The 25683-nt window shown below is 39.9% G+C and overlaps 1 protein-coding gene across 16 annotated transcripts in view; it reads left to right on the top strand.

Moving 5' to 3' along the window:
- stard3nl (STARD3 N-terminal like) overlaps positions 1–24871 on the top strand; it is a 49258-nt gene extending 24387 nt beyond the window's left edge. For 2 of the 16 annotated variants that reach the window (XR_009512926.1, XR_009512920.1), the window contains exons 9-10: positions 10061–10112; positions 24095–24871. Coding sequence is in view for 1 of the 16 variants with exons in the window: in XM_059973752.1 (XP_059829735.1) it covers positions 17716–19128 (1413 nt within the window). In the remaining 15 variants the exon portion in view is untranslated. Of the gene's footprint in view, positions 1–8711 lie in introns of those variants that run through there. The other 14 variants (XR_009512902.1, XM_059973796.1, XR_009512893.1 and 11 more) reach the window with 9 other exon arrangements.
- Positions 24872–25683: the final 812 nt, after the last annotated feature.

The following is a 25683-nucleotide window of genomic DNA, read 5'->3' as shown; positions in this document are numbered from 1 at the left end:
TTGCAGCATCTGTGCAGAGAGAAAATAAGCTTGTGCTTCATATTGATATCCTTTCTTAAATCAACAGATGTTACCCAATTTTTTTTTTAATGATATTTTACGTTTCCCTTAATTTTGTTATTGGCCCTGAAATTGTCTGGGGAATCCCTTACTGCTAAGCTGAGCAGCAAGTCAGTTGCCAGCCGCACTAAGCCGTTGAATAATTCCCAGTACTCAAACCTGCATTAACGGACTATTTGTGTCACAAGAGTTCTTAATGCAGATGTTTTCCATGCGTCTGTTTGCACCTGGTGACAGACTGTTCTGAAATGTGTATACAAATAGCATTTGAATTCAAAGTCCCTGACACCACACTGCTGGGATGTGTTCTTGCTGAATTGCACAAACTGACATTATTTCCTGTTGTGCTGCACAGCCCAGACATATGGCCTTAGGTTCACAACAAACAGAATTTAATAATTAATGCAAGAACTGGGTGTTTAATGTACTAAATTTAACTCTCTTTATGCTTGTATCTGCTGAGTTTAAAAGTAAGAGGGGAGACTTAATTGAAACATTAGATCTTTAGGGGATGTGGGGATTATGTTTCCTATTGTGAGAGAAAGAAGGGATTGTTGTTTAAAACCTGGGAGAAGGGTCACCCATTTGAGATGGATAAAGCAGTTTTCGATATTGTGAAAATTAAGAAAAAGGAGCACCCCTTTACATCTACTCTGTCATTCAGTAAGGTCATGGCTAAGCCACTGTGGGCCTCAATGCTATTGCCTGCTCTTTTCCTGAGTCCTTTGACTTGTAGTGGTTTAAATTCCTGTCAGTCTCCACAGCTGTGAGACAGAGAATTCCTATAGTTCATGACCCACTGAGAGAATAAATTCCTCCACATTTGAAAGCTTTTGAACAACCTTTGGAACACATTTGCTCAAAGAGCAGTGAAGGTTCCTTGGATATTTTTCAGATAATGCAGGAGCTGCCTATTTGTCCATCAAACCTGCTCTGCCATTCAGTATGATTAAGTACGATCATATTCTTGCTTTCCCCAGGGCCTTTGACTCCTTTTACGTCTAGAAGTACAGTACTGGTATAGGCCTTATATTCAGCAACTTAGCCTCCACATAGTCCATCACTCTGAGTAACTAAATTGCTCTTTATTACAGCCCTAAGTTGCTTGTCCTTTGAACCCAAGACACAGACTCAGCCAGGGGAACTACTCTCTCTGCATCCTGTCAGCATTTTGTAAATTTCTATTGTATCCCCCGCCCCCCCAGTCTCCTAAACTCAAGCAAATACAAACATAGGCCATCTAATGTGATCAAGTGGCAGTTGTATTATCCTTGCAGCTTTTCTGAAATATTGGTACAATATTAGCATCCTCATCCCCCTCCAGTCTTCCCAAATTTCACCTTTGGCTAAAGATGAAGCAAATATTACTGCAAGGACCTCTGAGCTCCCCATGAGGTCCAAGGATGCACTCGGGCCTTACGGATTTATCCACCTTAATACACTTTAGGGCCACCAGCACCTCTTGCCTGGTCATTCTTATGTGGTCCAAGATATTATCATTCATTTCACTGTTTTTCTTATCATCTACCATTTTCTCACGGTAAAAAACTGAGAAGCATTAATTAAGTATCTTCCTTTTCCTGTGGCTCCATACATAGCAGATGGCCATGCTGTTCTTTAAGAGGATTTATTCTGTCAGTAGCCACCTTTTCACTTGTGAATCTTCAGAATGCTTTTAACCTTGTCTGCCAGATCTCTTGCCCTTCTGATGTTCCCTCTACTGTTTTCCTATGTCTTATACACATCAAGGGACTCATTTCTTCCCAATTGCTTACATTAATGCCTCCTTTTTTCTGATCAGACCCTCAATATCCCTCATCAGACAGGATTCCCTAAACTTGCCAGCCTTGCCTTTCACCTTAATGGGAATATGCTGCCCTGGATTATTTAAATCACTTGTTTGAAAGCCTCCCACTTGACAGTCATTTCTTTACCTACAAATAGTCTCACCAATTGAATATGCCCACAAGAAAATGAATCTCAGGGTTTTATATGGTGACAAATATGTACTTTGATAATAAATCTAATTTGACTTTGAGCTTTGAACCTGCCTAATCAATCTGTGCAAGATGCTGCGTAGTGCCTCTAAAATAGACCCTGCCCCATTTTTAGGATCTTGACTAGTGGGCGAGTCCCATCTTTCTTTATAACTATTTAAAAATGAACATAATGATGGCCACTGTACCCTGACTGACACTGAGTTACTTGGTCTGCCTTGTTCCCAAAGAAGTGGCCTAGTGTTGTACACTCTCTATTAGGGTCCTCGGTATATTGATTAAGGGAATTTTTTTTAACACATTTAGCAAATTCCACCCTATCCTATGAATGACTCAGTTCATTTTTTTTTTCATTTTCAATCTTTTTTTTATTGATTTTTAAACAAAAAAATGAATAGATACAAATCAGGGGAGAAGTTATATCAAATACATAATACAAAAAATATACAAACAACAAAAGGGATATATACTGTCAAAGTCATATAAATATAATATTAAGCTATTGTGTATAAACAAGGAACCACTCCTCTTGGCAATTCATACAAAAAAAAGACTGGAAATTTTTATAATAAAGAGAAAAAAAACCCACAAAACTAACCTAAAACTAAAAAAAAGAGACTGAGCAGTCCATTTGAGGATAAAATTAGAAAAGAAAAAAGAAAACGTCCTTCTGGTCAGTGAACCTTCATGGATAAAGAGGGAGAAAAAAAGAAAGAAGAAAACAAAATTTTACCAGGAAAAAAAAGAGAAAAAAAAATAGTTCATATGAAAATATTGAATAAAAGGTTGCCAGGCTTGCTCAAAATTAAAAGATGTGTCAAACGTCAGGCTTCTAATTTTCTCTAAACTTAAACAGGACATAATGGAGGAGAGCCAGTTAAAAACAGTATGTAGATTAGAATCTTTCCAGTATAACAAGATAGCTGTCCTAGCCAATAAAGTTGAAAAGGTTATCACATGTTGAGCGGAAGCAGGAACACTTCCTGTTTCCTCTGGAATAATCCCAAAGATTGTCGTAAGTGAATTAGGTTGTAAGTCCACACCTATGACTTTTGATAACGTTCTAAAAACATCCCTCCAAAAATTATTTAATTTTACACAGGACCAAAACATATGAGTTAAAGTAGCCACCTCAGTGTTGCATCTGTCACAGGTGGGGCTTATATTAGAAAAAATACGCGCTAGTTTATCTTTTGATGTATGCGCCCTGTGTACTATCTTAAGCTGAATTAGGGAGTGATGTGCTCAGATAGATAAATTATTAACTAAATAATAAATTTTACTCCATTGATCATCTGAAAGTGAATGCTGAAGTTCCATTTCCCAAGCACGTCTAACCTTATGATTAGGCATCATACGTGCATTCATTAACTGTTTATATATAATGGCTATCAATCGTTTTTTAAGTGGTTTAAGCTGAAAAATAGCATGTATCATATTTGGTAAATGAACAAGTGGATAATTCGGTAAAAAAATCACGTAAAAAATTCCTAACTTGTAAGTATAAAAAAAAATGTGCATTAGATTTATCATATTTATCCACTAACTGCGAAAAAGACATTAAACAGTCCTCTAAAAACAAATCTAAAATAGTTTTTATTCCCTTGGTTTTCCATATTAAAAAAGCCTTATCCAGAGTTGACGGTTTAAAGAAAAAGTTAAAATGAGTACAAAGTTATTTAATTCAAAAAATCTACGAAACTGAAACCAAATTTTTAAAGTATGTTTAATAATAGGACTAAGACCTTGTCTACCTATACTGGAGAATGAAAGAGGAAGAGGAGCTCCCAGTAAAGAAGCTAAAGAAAACCCCCTTACCGAATTCTCCTCCAAATGTAACCATAAAGGGCAGTCCTGGTTATCTATACATGAATCCAGAAGGTAATATAATGAATATTAATTGCCCAATAATAAATTCTAAAGTTTGGTAGCACCAGTCCTCCATCTTTTTTGGAATTTTGCAATAAAAATTTATTCACTCTGGAGCTTTTATTATTCCAAATGTATGACAGGATCATGGAATCTATTCTATCAAAAAACATTCTCGGAACAAAAGATGGAACTGCTTGAAATGTATATTAAAATTTCGGTAAAATAACCATTTAATAGCATTTATTCGACCAATTAATGACATCGACATAGGCGACCATTTCGAGAACATTTGTTCTGTATATTCAATTAGAGGAAAGAAATTATATAGGTCTTTAAAATTTTTAGTAATTTTAATACCAAGGTAAATAAAGTAGTTTTAGCAATATTAAAAGGTATTTGATCATAATAATTAGAGTAATTATTAATAGGAAATAATTCACTTTTATGTAAGTTTAGTTTCTATCCAGAGAAAATACTAAATTCAGTAAATATAGATAACATAAAGGGAATGGATTTCCTAGCGTCTGAAATGTAAACTAATAAATCATCCGCATATAATGAAACCTTATGTAGTTTATCCCCTCTCTTAATACCCTGCACAGAATTAGAATCCCTAAGAGCAATAGCAAGCGGTTCTAAAAACCAAATTAAGTAATAAAGGACTGAGAGGACAACCCTGATGGGTTCCTCTATATAATCTAAAATAAGGAGACTTTTGATTATTAGCTATAACTGCAGCCACTGGGGCTTGATAAATCAGTTTGATCCAGGAAATAAATCCAGGACCAAAATTAAACCTCTTCAAAACCTAAAACAAATAAGGCCATTCCACCCTGTCAAAAGCTTTCTCTGCATCCAGAGACACAATACATTTTGATTCTTTAACTGAGGGGGAATAAATGATATTTAGCAGTCTACAAATATTAAAATGTGAGTACCTATTTTTAATAAATCCAGTTTGATCATTTGAGATAACAGTAGGCAAAATATTCTCAAGTCTATTGGCTAAAATCTTAGAGAGAATTTTTAAATCTACATTCAGAAAGGAGATAGGTCTATAGGATGCACATTCTGATAAGTCTTTTCCTTTTTTAGGAATCAATGAAATTAATGCCTCATAAAATGTTTTCGGAAGATTCCCAGAGGATATAGAATCAGTGAAAGTTTGGCAAAGATGTGGTATAAGCATTTCATTGAAAGTCATAAAATTCCACCGTATAACCATCTGGTCTCGGAGCTTTCCCTAATTGCATAGAGGATATAGCTTTAGCTATTTCCTCTTGTTTAATAGGTGCATCTAATATATTAATATCTTGAGTCGTAATTTTAGGTATATTTAATTTTTGCAAAAATCTGTTCATAATAAAAGCATTATCAGAGAATTCAGATTTATAAAGACTGGAGTAGAAATCCATAAATATCTTATTAATTTCATATGGATCTAATGTTTCAGTTCTATGACTCAGTTAATATTAGGGAAGTTAAAATCTCCCTCCAATACTACCCTCTGATTGTTACAATTATTTGCAAAATCCTGAAAGAGCTGTGCCTCTAATTCCCATTGACTAAGGGGGGAGAAGTGGGAGCTACAGTATAGACATATTAAAGTGGCCATCCCTTTGTTTCTAAGCTCTACTCGTATGGCCTTACTGAATGATCCCCCAAGGAATATCCTCTTTGAGCACTGTTATTATTAAAAGAGGAATCCCTTTCCTCTCTTACCTGCTTCTCTGGCCTCCTTGTGGCATCTGTACCCTGGAACATTGAGCTGCTAGTCCTACCCTTTCCTCCACAATGTTTCTATAACAGAAATATCCCAGTCCCCAAAGCCAGTCCACAAGCAGAGTTCACCTACCTTGCCTGTTAAGCCTCTTATATTGAAATAAACACAGTTATTTTTCCTCACTTTCCTGTGCTCCCAACTATTCTGACTAATAAACTTGCTCTCATTGACTGCATTACTTACCTCATATTTCTCATCTGTCTCACTACTGCTCAGGATCCAAACACCCTACGAATCTAATTTAAACCAACCCCAGTAGCATTAGCAAATCTCCATCCCAGCATTTGGGTTCCCCTCCAGTTCAGGTACAATCGATCTCTCTTGTACAAGTCACTTTTGCTCCAGAAGAGATCGCAATGATCAGAGAACCTGAATCTCTGCCCCCTACATTAGCTCCTCTGCCATGCATTAAACTGGCCAATCTTTCTTATTCCTGTCCTCACTAGCATGTGGCATAGGGATCAGAATTAGATCATTTGGCCCTTGAGTCTGCTCTGCCATTCCATCATAGCTGATTTATTATCCTCTTAACCTATTCTCTTGTCTTCTTCCTGTAACCTTTAATGCCCTGATTAATTAAGAACCTAACAATCTCTCCCTTAAATACACCCAGTAGCTTGGTCTGCACAGCTGTCTGCAGCAGTGAATTCCACAGATTCACCACCCTCTGGCTAAACAGATTTTTCCTCATCTCTGTACTAAATTGATGTACCTCTATTCTGAGGTGGAGCCTTCTGGTCCTAGACTCCCCTGCTATTGGAAATATCCTCTCCACATCCACTCTAAGTGTTTCAATATTTGATAAGTTTCAACGACATCCTCTTTCATTCTTCTAAAGCTCAGTGAGTACAGGCTTAGAGCCATCAAACACTCCTCATATGTTAACCCTTTCATTCTTGGGATCATTCTCATGAACCTCCTCTGGACCCTTTCCAATGCTAACACATCTTTTCCTAGATAAGGGGCCCAAAATTGCTCTCGATACTCCAAGTGACGTCTGACCAATGCCTTATAAAGTCTCAGGAATACAACCTTGCTTTTGTATTCAAATCCTCTTGAAATTAATGTGAATGTTGCATTTGCCTTCCTTCCCACTGAATCAGCCTGAAAGTTAACCTTTAGGGAATCCTGCACAAGGACTCCCAAGTCCTTTGCACCTCTGATTTTTGAATGTTCTCCCCATTTAGAAAATAGTCCACGTTTCTATTCTTTCTACCAAAGTGCATGGCCACACACTTCCTTACAAAATCTTCCATCTGCCACTTTGCTTATTCTCTCAATCTGTCCAAGTCCTTTTGTAGCCTCTCTGCTTCCTCAACACCACCTGCCCCTCTGCCTATCTTCATGTCATCTGCAAACTTGGTCACAAAACTGTCAATTTTGTCATCCAAGTCATTGAGATATAACAAACTTGTGAAGAAGCTGACCCAACAATGACCCTTGCAGAACACCACTAGTCACTGGCAGCCAATCAGAAAAGGCCCCTTGTATTCCCACTCTTCGCTTCCTATCATTCAGCCATTCTTTTACCCATGCTAGTATCTTTCCTGTAATACCACTGGCTCTTGTTAAGCAGCGCCTTGTCAAAGACCTCCTGAAAATTGAAGTAAAAAACACCCACTGGCTCTCCTTTGTCTATCTTGCATGTTATTTCATCGAAGAATTCCAACAGGTTTGTCAGGCAAGGTTTTCCCCTAAGGGAAGCTGTTGACTTTGGCCTATTTTGTCATGTGTCTCCAAGTACCCTGAAACCTCATCCTTACTAATAGACTTCACCATCTTTCCAACTACTGAAATCAGGCTAACTGGCCTATTATTTTTCTTCTGTCTCTTCCCTCCTTGAAGAGGGGAGGGACATTTGCAATTTTCTAGTCCTCCAGAATCATTCTAGAATCTAGTGATTTTTGAAAGATCATTACTGATGCCTCCACAATTTCTTTGCAACCTCTTTCAGAACCTTGGGGTGTAGTTCATCTGGTCCAGGTGATTTATCTGCCTTCAGACCTGGCTTTCAATATTCATGGTGCAGAACCTTATTCTGTTTTTTTTAAACTAGTCATATGTACCAATGTATGCAGTGCTGCTTTACTGCTCACCTTCTGCTTGAGAATGTTCTGCAGTTGCTTGGAGACATCCTTTTTAACCATGGGACCCTTAAGGCATCACACCATCTTGGCATCTCTTCTGACCACCATTTTTGTTCCCCTATCTAGCAAGTCTCCTATCGCTATTACCTTCTCTGAATGCACTCTTTCTTGCTGAGTCTTGAAATTGGTTGTAGTGGCACAGGCATGATTATTACTGCTATTCCTTGGAAGGTAATTTCCCATCCCCAGTGGTATCTAAGGAGGCTTATCTGTTAGTGAAGTGTATGGCTATAGAGGAAACACTGCATTGCCTGCCTGCTCCCTTTGCCTTGTGGTCACCCAACTACTTATAGCCTGCACCTGATGTGTGCCTATCTTAGTAAAACTGTTATCTATGCTCTCAGCACCCGAGATGATCCTGAGTGCATCCAACTCCAGCTCCATTACTTTGACAAGGTTAGCGAGGAGTCATAGTTTGCTGCACTCCCTGCAGGACTCCCTATACTAGAAATCTCCCTGATCTCCAACATCCTGCAGGACCAGCATTCAATTGCCCTGGCTGCCATCCTGACTTCACTAAGTGGGTAATAAAATTAAATGACCTTCCCTGTTCTTATCTTTATCTCTGCTCAGCTTTTCGCTAAAGCCTCATGAGCAAAAGTTCCAGCAATTATTCCTTGAACACAGCTGCTCCTAAATGGTTGTTCCTCTAGAACCTCACTTCCTTTTGTTCACTGCCAGAGGCTGCAACTTTTTAAATCTCCTCTTTACAGCTTACTAGTCACTTCTGAAAGCGTAAACTGAAATTTTTATGTAAATCTGTGCATTGATTACGGTATTGTATTTTCAGCCAAGTGTAACTTGTTCCAATGCAATTTCTTCTTGCTCTCTCTCTTTCCACATTTCCCTCAGCAGGTGGATGAAGTTCAGTCTGAAGTAAATATTGGAACTCTTTGAAATAGCAGAGCTTTGAGATTTGCCTGAGACTTGAATTATTCTTGGGTATGACTGTGTTTAGCCAATAGCAAGACTTGATTCACTGTGCTCAAGAACCCTTCAACTGTTGGGAGTTCATCGCTATACTGCCTTCTGCCATCTTGGAAAAGAGTTCTTTATCCTCCCTTTACTAAACCAATGCTCTAATCATGCAATCCTGCAAGATTATTTTTAAAAATATATAATTTTGGTTTGGAATCAATTACTTCATGATTAATAATTCTATTTAAAATAACATTCAAGGTTTACTGAAGGGTGTGATTAGATTACCTGCCTAATATATTTGGGTCTGTTCATTTTAAGCATTATGTTGCACAATGATTCTTGATTATTTTTGTTTGGTCTTTCATTATTTTAAATGAAATTGGCCAAACACAGTTAATGATAAAATGTTCTGAACTGTTTTCAGACTTTGCCTTATTTGTAAAGGTAAGTATGAAAGGGAGAACTGCATGAGTGCACTGCTGCATGTTTTTGTCACCCATGTTCCCAGTGTCACTGCATGTCATCACTTTCTTCAGAATTAAGGAAGCTTTCTAAAAATTATTTGTATTTCTTAACAATAGTAACATGTCCTGTACGGCAGCTTGTAACAAGACTCAGCGGCAGCACTCTCTGCTGAGCACTCAGTGACCCAGCTCCCTCTGTGATTAGGGCTGTACAAAATTCCCATCTTTGGTCTAGGATATTTCATGCTTTGTAATAGTTGAAATGAAAGTTTAAAAAACAGCATTTTATTTGCTTGCAGTCAAATAGACTCTCTGATAAAGAACATTGTACCTGGCAAAGCTCCAGCAGTTCCTAGCTCATCACTAATTCCTGCAGCTGTGGAAAATATTCAGATTTTGCAATGATATTGTACCAAGATTGTCTGACCACTACCCCTAGGAAGACACCTGTCTCTTTTAACCTCCCTTGCATCAGTAAAGCAACATGTCTTCTGACCCTGCCCTAAGGAAGCTTCCATGCCCTTTGAACTGCATATAGATGGGCTAGCCAGCTCTCTTCCTCCTCTTGTACAACATGCCTCCAGCATTGAGGTCTTTTATGTTCTTAATCACTACTCAGTAATCACTGCCTGGGAAGGAATCAAATATGTGCTTTACTGGGCCATCAGATTCTGGCTTCTCAAAACTCTGAGACAGCTGAAAGTTTGATTATAAATGAGAATAGGTAAGGATGCATCTTCTTTTCCCAGGGCAACAGGAGGCAATGTGAGTTAATTAGTAGCGTTCCTTTTTAACAGGTGATTTCTTTGTCCACAGAATGAGAGCAGTGTTGCAGGATGGTGGGCAGAGAACATACTGCATTTAAAGGGTACTTTTGTTAATTATTCTCAGTTTTGCACAGAATACTAATGTAATAACTTTGATTTGAAGTGATGATCATAATTTGGCTTTATTAATATAGTTTGATGTTTTAAGTAAAGCTCTGGTGCAATTATGTACACCTGTTCAAATAAGTTTTGCAAATCAGTTATTTAATGTTAATCGATTCAGTGACATATTGGAGTACTGCAGTTCATGCACTGATACTAAATTACTTAGTGGCTATTCCCAAAGCTTTGCATTTTCATCATATTTCATATGTGATATCCAATTTTAATTGCAATTGAGAACTGTGTTTTTATATTTAAATCAAATTATTGGAATTTCTAATTGTTTTATCTAAAACACCTTCAAGAGCAGGCTCTTTGTTCAAAATGATTGAATAATTATCTGTTCAATTTATCAGCTGATGTGTTTTTTCTGTCTGCAACCTTGCACTATTTGTATTCTGATCATATTTTAAGGTAAAATTTGAACTGAATTAATATTCCTAATGTTTGTTTCTGTGTATATCTAACAGTGGATCATAGCCCAGTGATTTTTTTTGTATCTCTATCTATTGAGCTTCTTCCCTGTGAGCAGTCTTTCAAAAAGACATCTTACTGTGGGAATAAGATTGAATAGTGATGAAATGGAAGAAAAGTGGTCCTGCTTCTTAGTGATGCTAGGTCTAATTCTACACAAAAAAGAATTGTGTTTCTTCTGTGCTCAATGTCAGCAGTTTGACCACTTTATGATTAGTTAACAAATAATTGTTTGAATAACAAATGCAAAGGTGTGCAAAAAAGTTCTGCATGTAATATCTATCTCCAGTCATGGCTTGTTTTATTAATGTAATAAATGCTTTATCTTTTCATTAATATTTACTTCAGAAAATGTAATTAAAATGGGAAATATTTTAGGAATGTCCACTCAGTGCTTGGCTTAAAGTTTCTGCAACTTACATCATAACATTTTGACTATATACTCTAGCTGTGATTAGTGATCCATTCTCTAATATGCAAGCTCAGAAAATTAATTCTGTTGCCCTTTAACCAACTACCTATCTTGACCTGTGGATTTGTTTGTTCATTACTGCTTGTCTTCACAGTTGTGTAAATTCTTCAAAGCATCCAAGTATTACCACTGATCAAAAAATAGAGACTTAGGCTGAGCCAGGTGCTAACTGAACTAACACAAGGTACAAGCCTACTTAATTTAATTTGGCTCTTATAGATGCATGTTTCCAATACAGCATTGGTAGTAACAAAGAAAATTTCCCACCTTCACACACAGGCCTCTGTTGTGTTGCACTGTAACTGCTGAATAGGATTGTTCAGAATAGTTCTAGAAGGCAACTTCTAAAGAATAATTATCTATTCTGGAATAATCTGAATGTCATACTCTGGCATATTCCTTCACCTCTGTCATATGACTGCCAAATGTCAAACCACAGCACATAAACAAGCCATTTAGCCCATTATGCCCATAAATCTATCATATTGTGATTACTGTGTCCTAAAATTTCCTTTACCTTAAGCTCTATAATTGAATATGGTTTATCATAGAGTTACAGAGCACTACAACAGAGAAACAGACCTCTGGCCCGTCTAATCTGTGCCAAACTAGTACTATGCCTAGTACCATGGACTTACATCTGAACCAAAGCCCTCTATCCCCCCTCCCATCCATGTATTTATCCAAACCATCCAGATGCTGAAACTAAACCTGCATCCATCACTTCCACTGGCAGCTGTTTCCACACACACACCACCCTCTGAGTGAAGAAGTTTCTTGTCACGTTCCCCTTAAACATTTTATCTTTCATCCTTAACCCATGGCCTTTAGTTCTACACTCACCCAAACTCAGTGGAAAAAGACTGCTTGCATTACCCTGTCTATATACCCAAACTTTTATATTTCTCTATCAAATTTCCCCTCATTCTCCTATGCTCCAGGGAATAAAGTCTTAACCCATTCAACCTTGCCCTATAACTCAGGTCAAGTCCTGACAACAACCTTGCAAATTTTTTCTGCGCTCTTTCAATGTTATTGTTATCTTTCATGTAGGTAGGTGACCGGAACTGCACACAGTACTCCAAATGTCTTATACAACTTCAACATAACATCCCAATATGCTAAAAGCTCTCTTTACAACCCTATCTATTCAAGGAATTATGAATCTCTATTCCCAGATCCCTCTGTTTTACCATGCTTTTCAGTGTAAGTCCTATCCACTGTTCATCTTCCCAAAATACAACACCTTACACTTGTTTGCAACACCCACCCAATCCAGAATTGCCCTTAGTGGGCTCAACTGCAAGCTGCTCTATAAAGCTATTTCATATGTATTCTACATATTTCTTTCTGGATCAATCACCAACCTGATTTTCCCAATTCACCTGCATATTGAATTGCATGGTAATTATCATTACTTTGACTATTGTAACTTAGGTATGATCACAGTCTAAATCCTTGCTGTATGACTCTGACTCTAAATGTACTTGCTATTCATGGAAGAAGGATACCAATTCTGAAGTAAATGAATAGATTAAAGATGGACGTGACTTGTTTACTCGTGGTAGCTTTGGTAGCTAAGCTAAGAGCTAGAGATTAAAGTTTATGATTAAATTAATATGATTTCCTGTTTAGTCAGCTATGGAGACTGTTAATCAGGTATCTGTTTTTGTGCAAAGGAAGTGGCGCGCCGTGGTATGAAAAAGCTAAAATAACCATTTGCCATTCTGCACGATAATTGAAACCTCTCAGTTGTACATGGTATTTCTGAACACGTGCACAACATGTAATATTTTCTTTTTCAGTATCTATCCGACTTCCCTTTCAACGTTATTATTGAATTGTTCCCATTTGATTCAAGTACTGCACTCCTCATCAAAACTCATTATTCAAAAGTGAAGCCCTCTTCACTTGCCCTGTTTGCCAAAAATACAAAAACATTGATAGAAATATTACGCAATTTGCTGTTTGAACATGCTCTAAAATTCATAGACCACGACTGACGTGTCTCAATTTTCTCATCTATATTGTCCAATTCCCCCCAATGTCCGAAAATTCAGCGAAGCCCTGCCTGACTGTACAAAATAATTGAACATTCATAGCACTCAAGAGGATTTCAAAACTAATTATAGTACTCTGTAAAGAAAAATCCCTCTTCCGCTAAACCCTAAAGGTCTCAAACCTTTTCTGAGATTCCAATTTGGATATAACGAAGCTGAGTCCAGCCTAAGGACTCCATGATTTCATCCCTACCCTCCCTTAAAAAATTCTTGTGTCTCAGTGAGATCACCTCCAGTGTCTTTTCGTCAGTCATAACCACTGCTTGTAGAACCTCTGCTTCCTGTGCAAATTCTATGCAGAAAGCCTATATTGCACTGAATTCAAACACATCCTTTCTGAATAGTGACCCAAGCTATTTAAAGTAATAGCTCACCAGTGCTAAATATTGCTGGCCAGTGGTGTACAGGCATTAGAACCGGAAATCGAGGCAAATGGTTACGGGTTCGAATCCAGCAAAACTGAATGTTGAGCTAGCAACTCGGCCTCATAAAAAAAGTCAAAAGCGAAGGAAACGGCAACAAATGTCACACGATGCGCCCCAAGGCACGAAAAGGAAAAACAACAGGAGCCAAATAATCCTAATTCTTCAGCTTTCACCGACATTTATAGCTTTGAGCATCCTAATTATATCGTCTTTTGAATGAGAGCAGCATCTCTAGGTTCTGCATTTTTTTCTTTGTTAACTTCATTGGTAGTGTTGCTGTAATCCTCAGCTACAATCTTTCTATGGCCTTGAGATTGATCATAGACTGCAGTGCCCAGACTGGAGACGATACTCCTAGTGAGATCAAACCAGGTTTTTTTTGGTAAAATTTTAACATAATAAGACTATAAGCGATGGGACCAGAATTAGGCCATTCAGCCCATTGAGTTTGCTTCACTAAATAATATTTTAGCTAACGTGAGATGCGCAGCTCAGCAACTGGCTATGCACCAAAACCAGTCCTTACCCCAGTGTTTCTGCTCCACATGACCCTCCTCTCAGTTCTTCTCAACTAAATCTATCAGAGGAACCCATTATTCTCTCTCATATCTTATCCCTTCTGAAGCATTGTGGGTAAATTCACTTACTGAATTGATTCCACAGCCTGTGGACTCAAGGACTCTAAAACTCGTAGAACCTCAGAACATTACAGCACAGAAACAGGCCCTTCAGCCCTTAGCTGTGCCAAACTATTTTTCTGCCCAGTCCCACTGACCTGCAGCCGGACCATATCCCTCCATACCCCTCTCATCCATGTATCTGTCCACATTTTTCTTAAATGATAAAAGTGAGCCCGCATTTACCACTTCATCTGGCAGCTCATTCCACACTCCCATCGCTCTCTGTGTGAAGAAGCCCCCCCCCAATGTTCCGTTTAAACTTTTCCCCCTTCACCCTTAACCCATTTCCTCTGGTTTTTTTCTCCCTTACCCTCAGTGGAAAAAGCCTGCTTGCATTCACTCTATCTATACCCATCATAATTTATTATACCTCTATCAAATCTCCCCTCATTCTTCTACGCTCCAGGGAATAAAGTCCTAACCTATTCAACCTTTCTCTGTAACTCAGTTTCTCAAATCCTGGCAACATCCTTGTAAACCTTCTCTGCACTCATTAATATCCTTCCTGTAAGTAGGTGACCAAAACTGCTCACAATACTCCAAATTCGGCCTCACCAATGCCTTGTACAACCTCACCATGACATTCCAACTCATACTCAATACTTTGATTTATAAAAGCTCTCTTTATGACCCTATCTACCTGTGACACCACTTTTAGGGAATTATGTATCTGTATTCCCAGATCCCTCTGTTCTACTGTACACCTCGGTGTCCTACCATTAATCTTGTATATTCTACGTTGGTTTGTCCTTCCAATGTGCAATACCTCATGCTTGTCTGCATTAAACTCCATCTGCCATTTTTCCAGCTGGTCCAAATCCATCTGTAAGCTTTGAAAACCTTCCTCACTGTCCACTACACCTCCAATCTTTGTATCATCAGCAAATTTGCTGATCCAATTTACCACATTATCATCCAGATCATTGATATAGATGACAAATAACAATGGACCCAGCACTGATCCCTGTGGCACACCACTAGTCACAAGCCTCCACTCAGAGAAGCAATCCTCCACTACCACTCTCTGGCTTCTCCAACTGAGCCAATGTCTAATCCAATTCACTACCTGCCCATGTATACCTAGCGACTGAATCTTCCTAACTAACCTCCCATGTGGGACTTTGTCTATGTAGACAACATCCGCTGCCTTCCCTTCATCCACTTTCCTGGTAACCTTCTCGAAAATCTCTAATAGATTGGTTAAACATGACCTACCATGCACAAACTCCGTATGCAGTATGTGGGAGGTCAGGGTCAACACAGTTGTCCCTGATGACCACACCTGCAAAAGCAGCATCCAGCTGCAGCTCCTATCAGACCGAATTAGGGAATTGGAGCAGGAGCTGGATGAACTACGGATCATTCAGGAGGCAGAGGCAGAGATAGATAAAAGTTATCGGGAGGTAGTCGCACCGAAAAGTCAGGAGGTAGGCAAATGGGTGACAGTCAAGAGAGACAGAGGGAGCAGACAGAGACAGCAGAGCACCTCTGTGGCCGTTCCCATCAACAGTAAGTATACCGTTTTGGATACTGTTGGTGGGGATGACCTACCAGGAATAAGTTGCAGTGGTCCTGTCTCTGGCACTGAGGTTGGACCCTCGACTAGGAAGGGGAGGAGGGAAGAGAAGAGAGCGGTAGTGATAGGGATTCTATAGTCGGGGGGCGGATAGGAGATTTTGTGGGGAACATCGGGAGTCTCGGATGGTATGTTGCCTCCCTGGTGCCGGGGTCCGGGACATCTCAGATCGGGTGCAGGTTATTCTCGAGAGGGAGGGCAAGAACCCAGATGTTGTGGTCCATGTAGGGACCAATGACGTGGGTAGGATGAGTGAGGGGATCCTGCGTAGTGAGTTCAGGGAGTTAGGTGCGAAACTGAAGGGTAGGACCTCCAGGGCAACAATCTCAGGATTGCTACCTGTGCCACGTGCGAGTGAGGCAAGGAACAGAAGGATTGTACAGATTAATACGTGGCTGAGAGGATGGTGCAGGAGGGAAGGCTTCAGGTTTTTAGATAATTGGGCTTTGTTCCAGGGAAGGTGGGATCTGTTCCGAGTGGACGGTTTACACCTGAACTGGAGCGGTACTAACATTCTTGCAGGAAAGTTTGCTAGTGCTTCTCGGGGGGGGGGGGTTAAACTAAATTTGCAGGGGGCAGGGATCCAGAATGCGAGAGAGGATAGCGAAATGAAGAATAAAGGACAGGTGGGGACTACACGGTTCTGGAATATTAAGTGTGTAGTAGAGAAAGGAGAGGCGGAACAAGCGATAAGGAGGACGCATGTACAGAGGGATGGTCTGACGGAACATGGAATAAAGGTACTGAAAGAATAAGTAAATTTAGAAAGGACAACAAAATTCAAGGGGCGTATAGCCCGATGGGAGTTCGGGGAGCTGGATTAAGCACAATAGGCAGCGATTTAAACAGAGAGAGGAGAAATTGGCTAAAAATTCTATATCTGAATGCACGAAGTGTCAGAAATAAGGCGGATGAGCTTGAAACTCAGGTGCGAATGGGTAACTATGATGTTGTTGGGATAACGGAGACATGGCTGCAGGGAGGTCAGACCTGGGAAATGAATGTACAAGCGTATACATGCTATCGTAGGGACAAAAATGTGGGCAGAGGGGGTGGGGTGGCCCTGTTGGTGAGGAATGAGATTCAGTCCTTTGCAAGGGGGGACATAGGATCAAGAGAAGTAGAGTCTGTGTGGATAGAACTGAGACCCTAATGGGTGTTTTCTACAGGCCACCAAACAGTAGCATGGATATTGGGTGCAAGTTGAATAGGGAGTTAACATTGGCATGTGGCAAAGGTAATGTCGCAGTAGTTATGGGGGATTTCAACATGCAGGTGAACTGGGAGTATCAGGTTGGTGCTGGACCCCAGGATAGGGAGTTTGTAGAGTGCCTACGGGACGCATTCTTGGAACAGCTTGTACGAGAGCCGACCAGGGACAAGACTATTCTGGATTTAGTCTTGTGTAATGAACAGGATTTGATAAGCGATCTTGAAGTAAAGGAGCCATTAGGAGGTAGTGACCATAATATGATAAGTTTTTATCTGCAAGTTAAGAAGGATAAGGGCAGATTGGAGGTGTCAGTGTTGCAGTTGAATTGGGGAAACTATGGAGCCATGAGGGAGGAGCTGGCCAAAGTTAACTGGATGGATATCCTAGCAGAAAAGACAGTGGAACAGCAATGGCAGGTATTCTTGGGAATAATGCACAAGGTGCAAAATCAGTTCATCCCCCGGAGAAGGAAGGATTCAAAGGGGGGAAAGGGGCCACAGTAGTTGACAAAGGAAGTCAGAGATTGCATAGCATTAAATAAAAAGGAAATATGACAGAGCTAAGGTGAGTGGGAGGACAGATAATTGGGAAATTTTTAAGGAACAACAGAAGTTAACTAAAAAGGCAATACGGGGAGAAAAAATGAGGTACGAATGCAGACTAGCCAGGAATATAAAGGAGGATAGCAAAAACTTTTTTAGGTATGTGAAGAGAAAGAAGATAGTTAAGAACAATGATGGGCCCTTGAAGAATGAATTGGGTGAAATTGTTATGGGAAACAGAGAAATGGCAGAAGAATTTAATAAGTACTTTAGATCTGTCCTCACTAGGGAAGACACAAGCAATCTCCCAGATGTATGGATGGGCCAAGGACATAGGGTAACAGAGGAAATGAAACAGATTGACATTAGGAAGGAAACGGCGATGAGTAGACTGATGGGACTGAAGGCTGACAAATCCCCAGATCCAGATGGTCTGCATCCTAGGGTACTAAAGGAGGTGGCCCTGGAAATTGCGGATGCATTGGTAATCATTTTCCAATGTTCCTTAGATTCAGGATCAGTTCCTGAGGATTGGAGAATGACTGATGTTATCCCACTTTTTAAGAAAGGAGGGAGGGAGAAAACAGAGAACTATCATCCTGTCAGCCTAACATCAGTAGTGGGGAAGATGCTGGATTCCATTATTAAAGATGAAATAGTGGTATATCTAGATAGCAGTGATAGGATTGGGCCGAGCCAACATGGATTTACCAAGGGCAAATCATGCTTGACTAATCTATTGGAGTTTTTCGAGGATGTAACCAGGAAGTTAGACAAGGGAAATTCAGTGGATGTAGTGTACCTCGATTTTCAGAAGGCATTTGATAAGGTCCCACATAGGAGATTGGTGGGTAAAATCAGAGCTCATGGCATCGGGGGGAAGACATTGACATGGATAGAAAACTGGTTGGCAGATAGAAAGCAAAGGGTAGCGGTGAATGGGTGTTTCTCTGAATGGCAGGTTGTGACTAGTGGGGTGCCACAGGGCTCGGTATTGGGACCACAGATGTTTACGATTTATATCAATGATTTAGACGAAGGCATTGAGAATAACATCAGTAAGTTTGCTGATGATACTAAGCTGGGTGGCAGTGTGACATGTGATGAGGATGTTAGGAGAATTCAGGGTGACTTGGATAGGCTGGGTGAGTGGGCAGATACTTGGCAGATGACGTTTAATGTGAATAAGTGTGAGGTTATCCACTTTGGGAGTAAGAACAGGAAGGCAGATTATTATCTGAACGGTGTAGAGTTAGGTAAGGGAGAAATACAAAGATATCTTGTTCATCAGTCACTGAAGGTGAATGAGCAAGTGCAGCAGGCATTGAAGAAGGTTAATGGAATGTTGGCCTTTATTACAAAGGGAATTGAGTACAAGAGCAAGGAAATTCTTTTGCATTTGTACAGGGCCCCGGTGAGACCACACGTGGAGTATTGTGTACAGTTTTGGTCTCCAGTGTTAAGGAAGGACACCCGGGCTGTAGAGGAAGTGCAGCGTAGATTCACAGGGTAAATTCCTGGGAAGACCGGACTGTCTTACGCAGGGAGGTTAGAGAGACTGGGTATGTACATGCTGGAATTAAGGAGATTGAGAGGGAATCTGATTGCAACATATAAGATTATTAAGGGATTGTACAAAATAGAGGCAGGAAATATGTTTCAGATGCTGGGAGAGTCCAGTACCAGAGGGCATGGTTTAAGAATAAGGGGTAGGTCATTTAGGACAGAGTTAAGGAAAAACTTTTTCTCCCAGAGAGTTGTGGGGGTGTGGAATGCATTGCCTCAGAAGGCAGTTCTCTGGATGCTTTCAAGAAGGAGCTGGGTAGGTATCTTATGGATAGGGGAATCAAGGGATATGGGGACAAGACAGGAACCGGGTATTGATAGTGGATGATCAGCCATGATCTCAGAATGGCGCTGCAGGCTCGAAGGGCCGAATGGTCTACTTCTGCACCTATTGTCTATTGTCAAAGCCAGTTCACTCTCCCTAATAAATCCCTGTCTATCCAAATACTTGTAGATCCCATCTCTTAGTACTCCTTCCGATAATTTACCTACTACCAACGTCAAACTTACCGGCCTATAATTTCCCAAATTATTTTTAGAGCCTGTTTTAAACAACAGAGCAACATGAGCTATCCTCTAATCCTCTGGCACCTCATGCGTAGATACCGGCATTTTAAATATATCTGCCAGGGCCCCTGCAATTTCAACACTAGTCTGCTTCAAGGTCCGAGGGAATACCCTTTCAGCTCCTGGGTATTTATCTACTCTGATTTGCCTCAAGACAGCAAGCACTTCCTCCTCTTCAAACCATAAAGTTTCCATAACCTTACTACTTGTTTGCCTTATTTCCATAGACTCCATGCCAGTTTCCTTAGTAAATACAGATGCAAAAAAACCCATTTAAGATTTCCCCCATTTCTTTTGGTTCCATAAATAGCCGACCACTCTGATCTTGAAGAGGACCAACTTAATCCCTTACTATCCTTTTGCTCTTAATATACTTGTAGAAGCTCTTTGGATTATCCTTCACCTTGACTGTCAAAGCTACCTCATGTCTTCTTTTAGCCCTCCTGATTTCTTTCTTAAGTATTTTTTGCACTTTTTATACTCCTCAAGCACCTTATTTTCTCCATGTTGCCTATATATGTTGTATATCTCTCTCTTCTTCTTTATCAGAGTTCCAATATCCCTTGAGAACCAAGGTTCCTTATTCTTATTCACTTTGCCTTTAATCCTGACAGGAAGATACAAACTCTGCACCATGAAAATTTCTTCTTCTTTGAAGACCTCCCACTTACCAATCACATCCTTGCCAGAGAACAACCTGTCTCAATCCATGCTTTTTAGATCCTTTCTCATTTCTTCAAATTTGGTCTTTTTCCAGTTTAGAGCCTTAACCCGAGGTCCAGATCTATCTTTATCCATGATCTAGGCATAGTCTCAGTATACTTTTTTCTTGTTTATTATTATTTCTTTTTCTTGGCTCAAGCTGGTAAAACCTGAGGTACGGGCATAGCCAAGTACACTCACTTCTCAATTGCTAGGAACTTACAGACTATTGTTGGATGTAACAAAACACACTGATGAAGTTAGAGCAGTGGATGCAGTGTATATGGATATTAGTAAGGCATATGATGAGGTTTCCTATGTGAGGTTCATTCAGAAAGTAAGGAGGCATGGGATGCAAGGAGACCTTGCTTTGTGGATCCAGAATTGACTTAACCACAGAAGGCAAAGGGTGGTTGTGGTTGGTTCGTATTCTGCATGGAGGGTGGTGATCAGTGGTGTTCTGCAGGGATCTGTTCAGGGACCCTTTCTCGTTGTGAGTTTTATAAATGATCTGGATAAGGAAGAAGAAGGGTGAGTTAGTAAGTTTTCCGATGATACAAAAGTTTGGGGGTGTTATGGGTAGCCTAGAGGGTTGTCAGAAGTTACAGCAGGGCATTGATACGATGTAGAACTGGACTGAGAAGTGGCAGCTAAATGTGAAATGGTTCATTTTGGTAGGTCAAATTTGAAGACAAAATATAATACTAACAGTAAGACTCTTAGCAGTCTGGAGGATCAGCGAGATTTTGGGGTCCATGTCCACAGAACAGCCAAAGCTGCTGCTATGTTCTGTGTTCTATTCTAGTGGCGTGCTATCGTGGAGTACCTTTAGGATGATTACAGTTGTAGATATTAATATCGGGACAGTATATACCCTGTTCAAAGAACATAGATATCAACAGCACGTTACAGGCCCTTCGGCTCACAATGTTGTGCTGACCATGTAAACTACTCTAGAAACTTACTAGTTTTTCCCTACCGCAGAGCCCTCTATTTTTCTAAGCTTCATGTACTTGTCTAAGAGTCTCTTAAAAGACCCTATTGTATCCGCCTCTACCACTGACACTGGCAGTGCATTGCACGCACCTACCACTCTCTGTGTGAAAAACTTACCTCTGACTTAACCCTTGTACTTATTTCCAAGCACCTTAAAACTATAGCCCCTCGTGTTGGCCACTTCAGCCCAGTGAAAAAGCCTCTGGCTATCCACACGATCAATGCCTCAACTGACATAATAGTGCCTCTCCCGCCATCCTAGATGATCAATGCCAGACCAGTGGGAACGCAGCCTGTGAAGCCACATCAAGTGCACCATGAAGCTTTAATTATCAGTATTGGTATTGGTTTATTATTGCCAAATGTATCAAGATGCTTGCTTGCATATTATTTATAAGGATCAAATCATTACACGGAGCATTGAGCCAGAATAAAGTAAATCAATAACAATGCAGAATAAACCATACACGCTACCAAAACAATGCAGTACAGGAGCAAGACTATAACAAGGTAGAGCCATCTTATCGTACAAGAGATCTGCTCAAGAGCCCATTAACAGTGAGATAGAAGCAGTCCTTGAGCTGGCAGTACATGCTTTCAGGTTTGTGTACCTTCTACCTGATGGGAGGAGTAAAAGAGGGAACATCTGGCGTGGTTGGCGTCTTTGATTATGCTGGCTGCTTTACTGAGGCAGTAGGGAGTATCGACAGAGTCCATATAGGGGAGGGTTTTCGTGATGTGCTGTGCAGTGTCCACAACTTTATGATTTCTTGTGGTCACATGCAGAGCAGCTGCCATATCAGGTCATCATGCAATCAGACAAAATGCTTTCTACTGTGCATCGAAAAATATGGGGAAAAGCAATGGAGACATACCAAATTTCTTCGGCCTTTCAAGGAAGCAGTGGCATTGATGAGCTTCCTTAGCCATGACATTAATGTAATGGGACCAGGACGGGATGTTGATGATATTCACGCTTGAGAAACTGAAGCTCCCTGTCCTCTCATCCTCAACACCATTGATGCAGACAGGAGCATGTGCATCCCCCACCTCCTGAAGTCAATGACCAGTTATTTTGTTTTGCTGGCATTGAGGTAGTTGTCATAATAACCTGTCACTAAACTCTCTGCCTCCTTCCTGTATTTCAACTCATCATTATTTGAGATGAGGCCCACTACAGTGGTGTCAACTGCAAACTTGTAGATGGAGTTAGAGCAGAATCTGACCTCACAGTCATGAGGGTAAAGTAGGGGGCTTTTTTGTGGAGTTTCAGTGTTTAGAATAATCGTGGCAGATGTGTTGCTGCCTATCCTTAGTGATTGTGGTCTGTTGGTCACAAAGTCAAGGATCTAGTTCCAGAGGGAAGCATTAACTCCCAGGGTCTGGTGATTGGTGATGTGTTTGCTGGGAATAATAGTATTGAAGGCAGATTTGCAGTCAGATTTCATGCAGGTCGGAGGATGATGAATCATGTACATCTACTAATACTTGCTAAACAGTGTTAGGTGTCTGGTCATCTGTAAACAGAAACCACTGTTCGGTTCAGAGACTGAATTTTGACCATTAAGAATCTACATTCAATACACATTTTAAAGGGATTTGGGGTTCTAACATGTAACTGTCATTCATTCTTTGGGGCACTCCTCTGTTTTCGTGGATGTTTGTGAAGAAAAAGTATTTCAGGATGTATGCTGTATACATTTCTCTGACACTAAATGTACCTATTGAAACATGGGGTGATGCAGAAGCAGCAAATAGAAAACTTGCTCTGCATTATGATTTCTCAGCTTGGTTAACATGTTCCACAGTCTTTCAGTTTCCTCTTTTAATTCAGCATATTTCTGGTGTTTTTCAATGATTGATTTCTGTATATCATGTATGCTTGGAATGGAATCTCTATTTAGAAAGTCACTCTTGCTTGTTAATCCTGAATTATTATATCTGTGTGGTTATAATGGATTGTCCTGTCTGTAATAACAGATGGGTCACAATTAAATTTGTCAGACCCTAACTCTAAAACTGGATCAAGTTTCTATTTTTAGTAAGGTCTGGTCTCTTTTGCGAGTTTGTATTTTAAAACAAGATTTTGGTAAATGATGATTGCCACTTGATTGTTCCTGTGAAAGTAACCAGATTGAGTTAAACTGCTCATACCGTGGGGATGTCTTCTACGGATGGTCATACTCTTCCATTGGTTAACTTTTTCTTCAATAGTGATAATTTCTTCATCTTCTGGGTTGTGCTCTCATTTTAGTTTAGTGGTGTGTACTTCTTACCAGAGTTGCAAATTCTCGCGTGGAGTGCTGAATCCTGATTTGTTCGTGAAAACTTATCTTAAAATTTATCCTATCTAACGGTTGTGTAGATTTTTAATGTCTATTGTGTTATTATTATTATTATCATGATCATCATTGTTATTGTAGTATTTGCACAGTTTGTCTTTTGCATAATTAGCATACAAGAGGGAGATTGAAAACTTGGCCGAGTGGTGTAATAACAACAACCTTTCACTCATTGTCAATAAGAATAAGGAACTGATTGTAGATTTCAGGAGAGGGAACCCAAAGGTCCATGAGCCAGTCCTCATCCGAGGATCAGAGGTGGACAGGGTCAGCAACTTTAAATTACTATTACCGTTACTATTTCAGAGGACCTGTCCTGGATCTAGCACATGAGTGCAATTGTGAAGAAAGCATGGTAGCGCTTGTACTTCCGTAGGAGTTTGTGAAGAATCGGCATGACATCTAAAACTTCAACAAACTCCTTTAGATGTGTAGTGGAGAGTGTATTGACTGGCTGCATCATGACCTGATATGGAAATACATATGCTTTTGAACAGAAATCCTAGAAAAGGTAATGGATTCAGCCTAGTATATCACCGGTAAAGCCTTCCCAACTATTAAGCACATCACCATGAAACACTATCGTAGGAAAGCAGCATCCATCATCAGAAATCGCTACCGCCCAGGTCATGCTTTTTTCTCACTGTTGCCACCAGGTAGAAGGTGCAAGAGCCTCAGGACTAGCACCGCCAGGTTAAAAAAAAGTTACTATCCCTCAACCTTCAGGCTCGTAAACAAATGGGAATAACTTCACCCAACTTCACTTGCCCGAGTCATCAAAATTTTCGCGCAACTACTTCAACAGAACTCCACTCACTTGCCTATCCATTGAGATGTTCCAACCAATAATCTCACTTTCAAGACTCTTTATCTCATTATCTCATGTTTTTGTTATTTATTGCTATTTATTTATATTTGCATTTGCACAGTTTGTTTACTCCTGCACTCTGGCTGGCTTTTCATTGATCCTGTTATAGTTTCTATGCCACAGATTTGCTGAGTATGTCCGCAGGAAAACGAGTCTTGGGATTGTATATGATGATATATGTATACTTCCGATAATAAAATTGACTTTGAACTTTAGTTATCAATTTTGTGTGTAGTTTTCCATTGATTATATTGTATTTCTTTGTTCTACTGTGAATGCCTGCAAGGAAATAAATCTCAGGATGGTAACATATACATAATTTGATAATAAATTTACTTTGAACTTTGAACATAACAACTCTAACCCTAAAGCAACACAAGATTCAGAATTAGGGTACCTGGCCTCTCGAGGTTGCCCCATTATTCAACCTGTTTCTTTTTTTTAAACTTAACGTCCGTTTCCTGTCCAACCCAAATATCCCTTGATTCCCCTCATATCTAGAAACCTATTAATTTTTGTTTTGAATGTCTTAAGTGTATCCATACAATTTACTTAATCACTCCATTTGAAGGAGCGTTCTACGTCCATTAGGATCCTTGGGGAAAAAGACAGTTCTACTGAATTTTAATTGGATTTCGTGTTGACCTTACTTTAATGACCTTTGGCTATAGTATAACCGCAGGACATTTTCCTGTGTCTATACTAACAAACTATTTCGTAATTGTATGGTCCTCTTACTAACCAATATATTTTGCTCAAATGGAACTCAATTTGTTTATCAGCTATTTGAATGCCGTACATTTTCTATAACGTTTCTCTGCGCCCCTCTCTCCCCACCTTTCTGCAGATCGTCTTCATAATATGATGGTTATCCAGTGGCGCGGACAGTAAAGCTGCTACCTCAAAACTCTAGCTACCAGCGCTTGATCTGGCCTAGTTGTCTGCGCGGAGTTTGAAATGTTCTCCCTGTGAGCGGCCGAGCGCTTCCCTTTTACCCCGCAGCCTGAAAACATGCGGATTGGTAGGT

This window comes from Hypanus sabinus, chromosome 1, assembly GCF_030144855.1.
Source record: "Hypanus sabinus isolate sHypSab1 chromosome 1, sHypSab1.hap1, whole genome shotgun sequence".
In the NCBI taxonomy this organism is placed as follows: domain Eukaryota; kingdom Metazoa; phylum Chordata; class Chondrichthyes; order Myliobatiformes; family Dasyatidae; genus Hypanus; species Hypanus sabinus.
The sequence above is the reverse complement of the archived record's forward strand: the minus strand, read 5'-3'. Positions and strand labels throughout refer to the sequence as shown.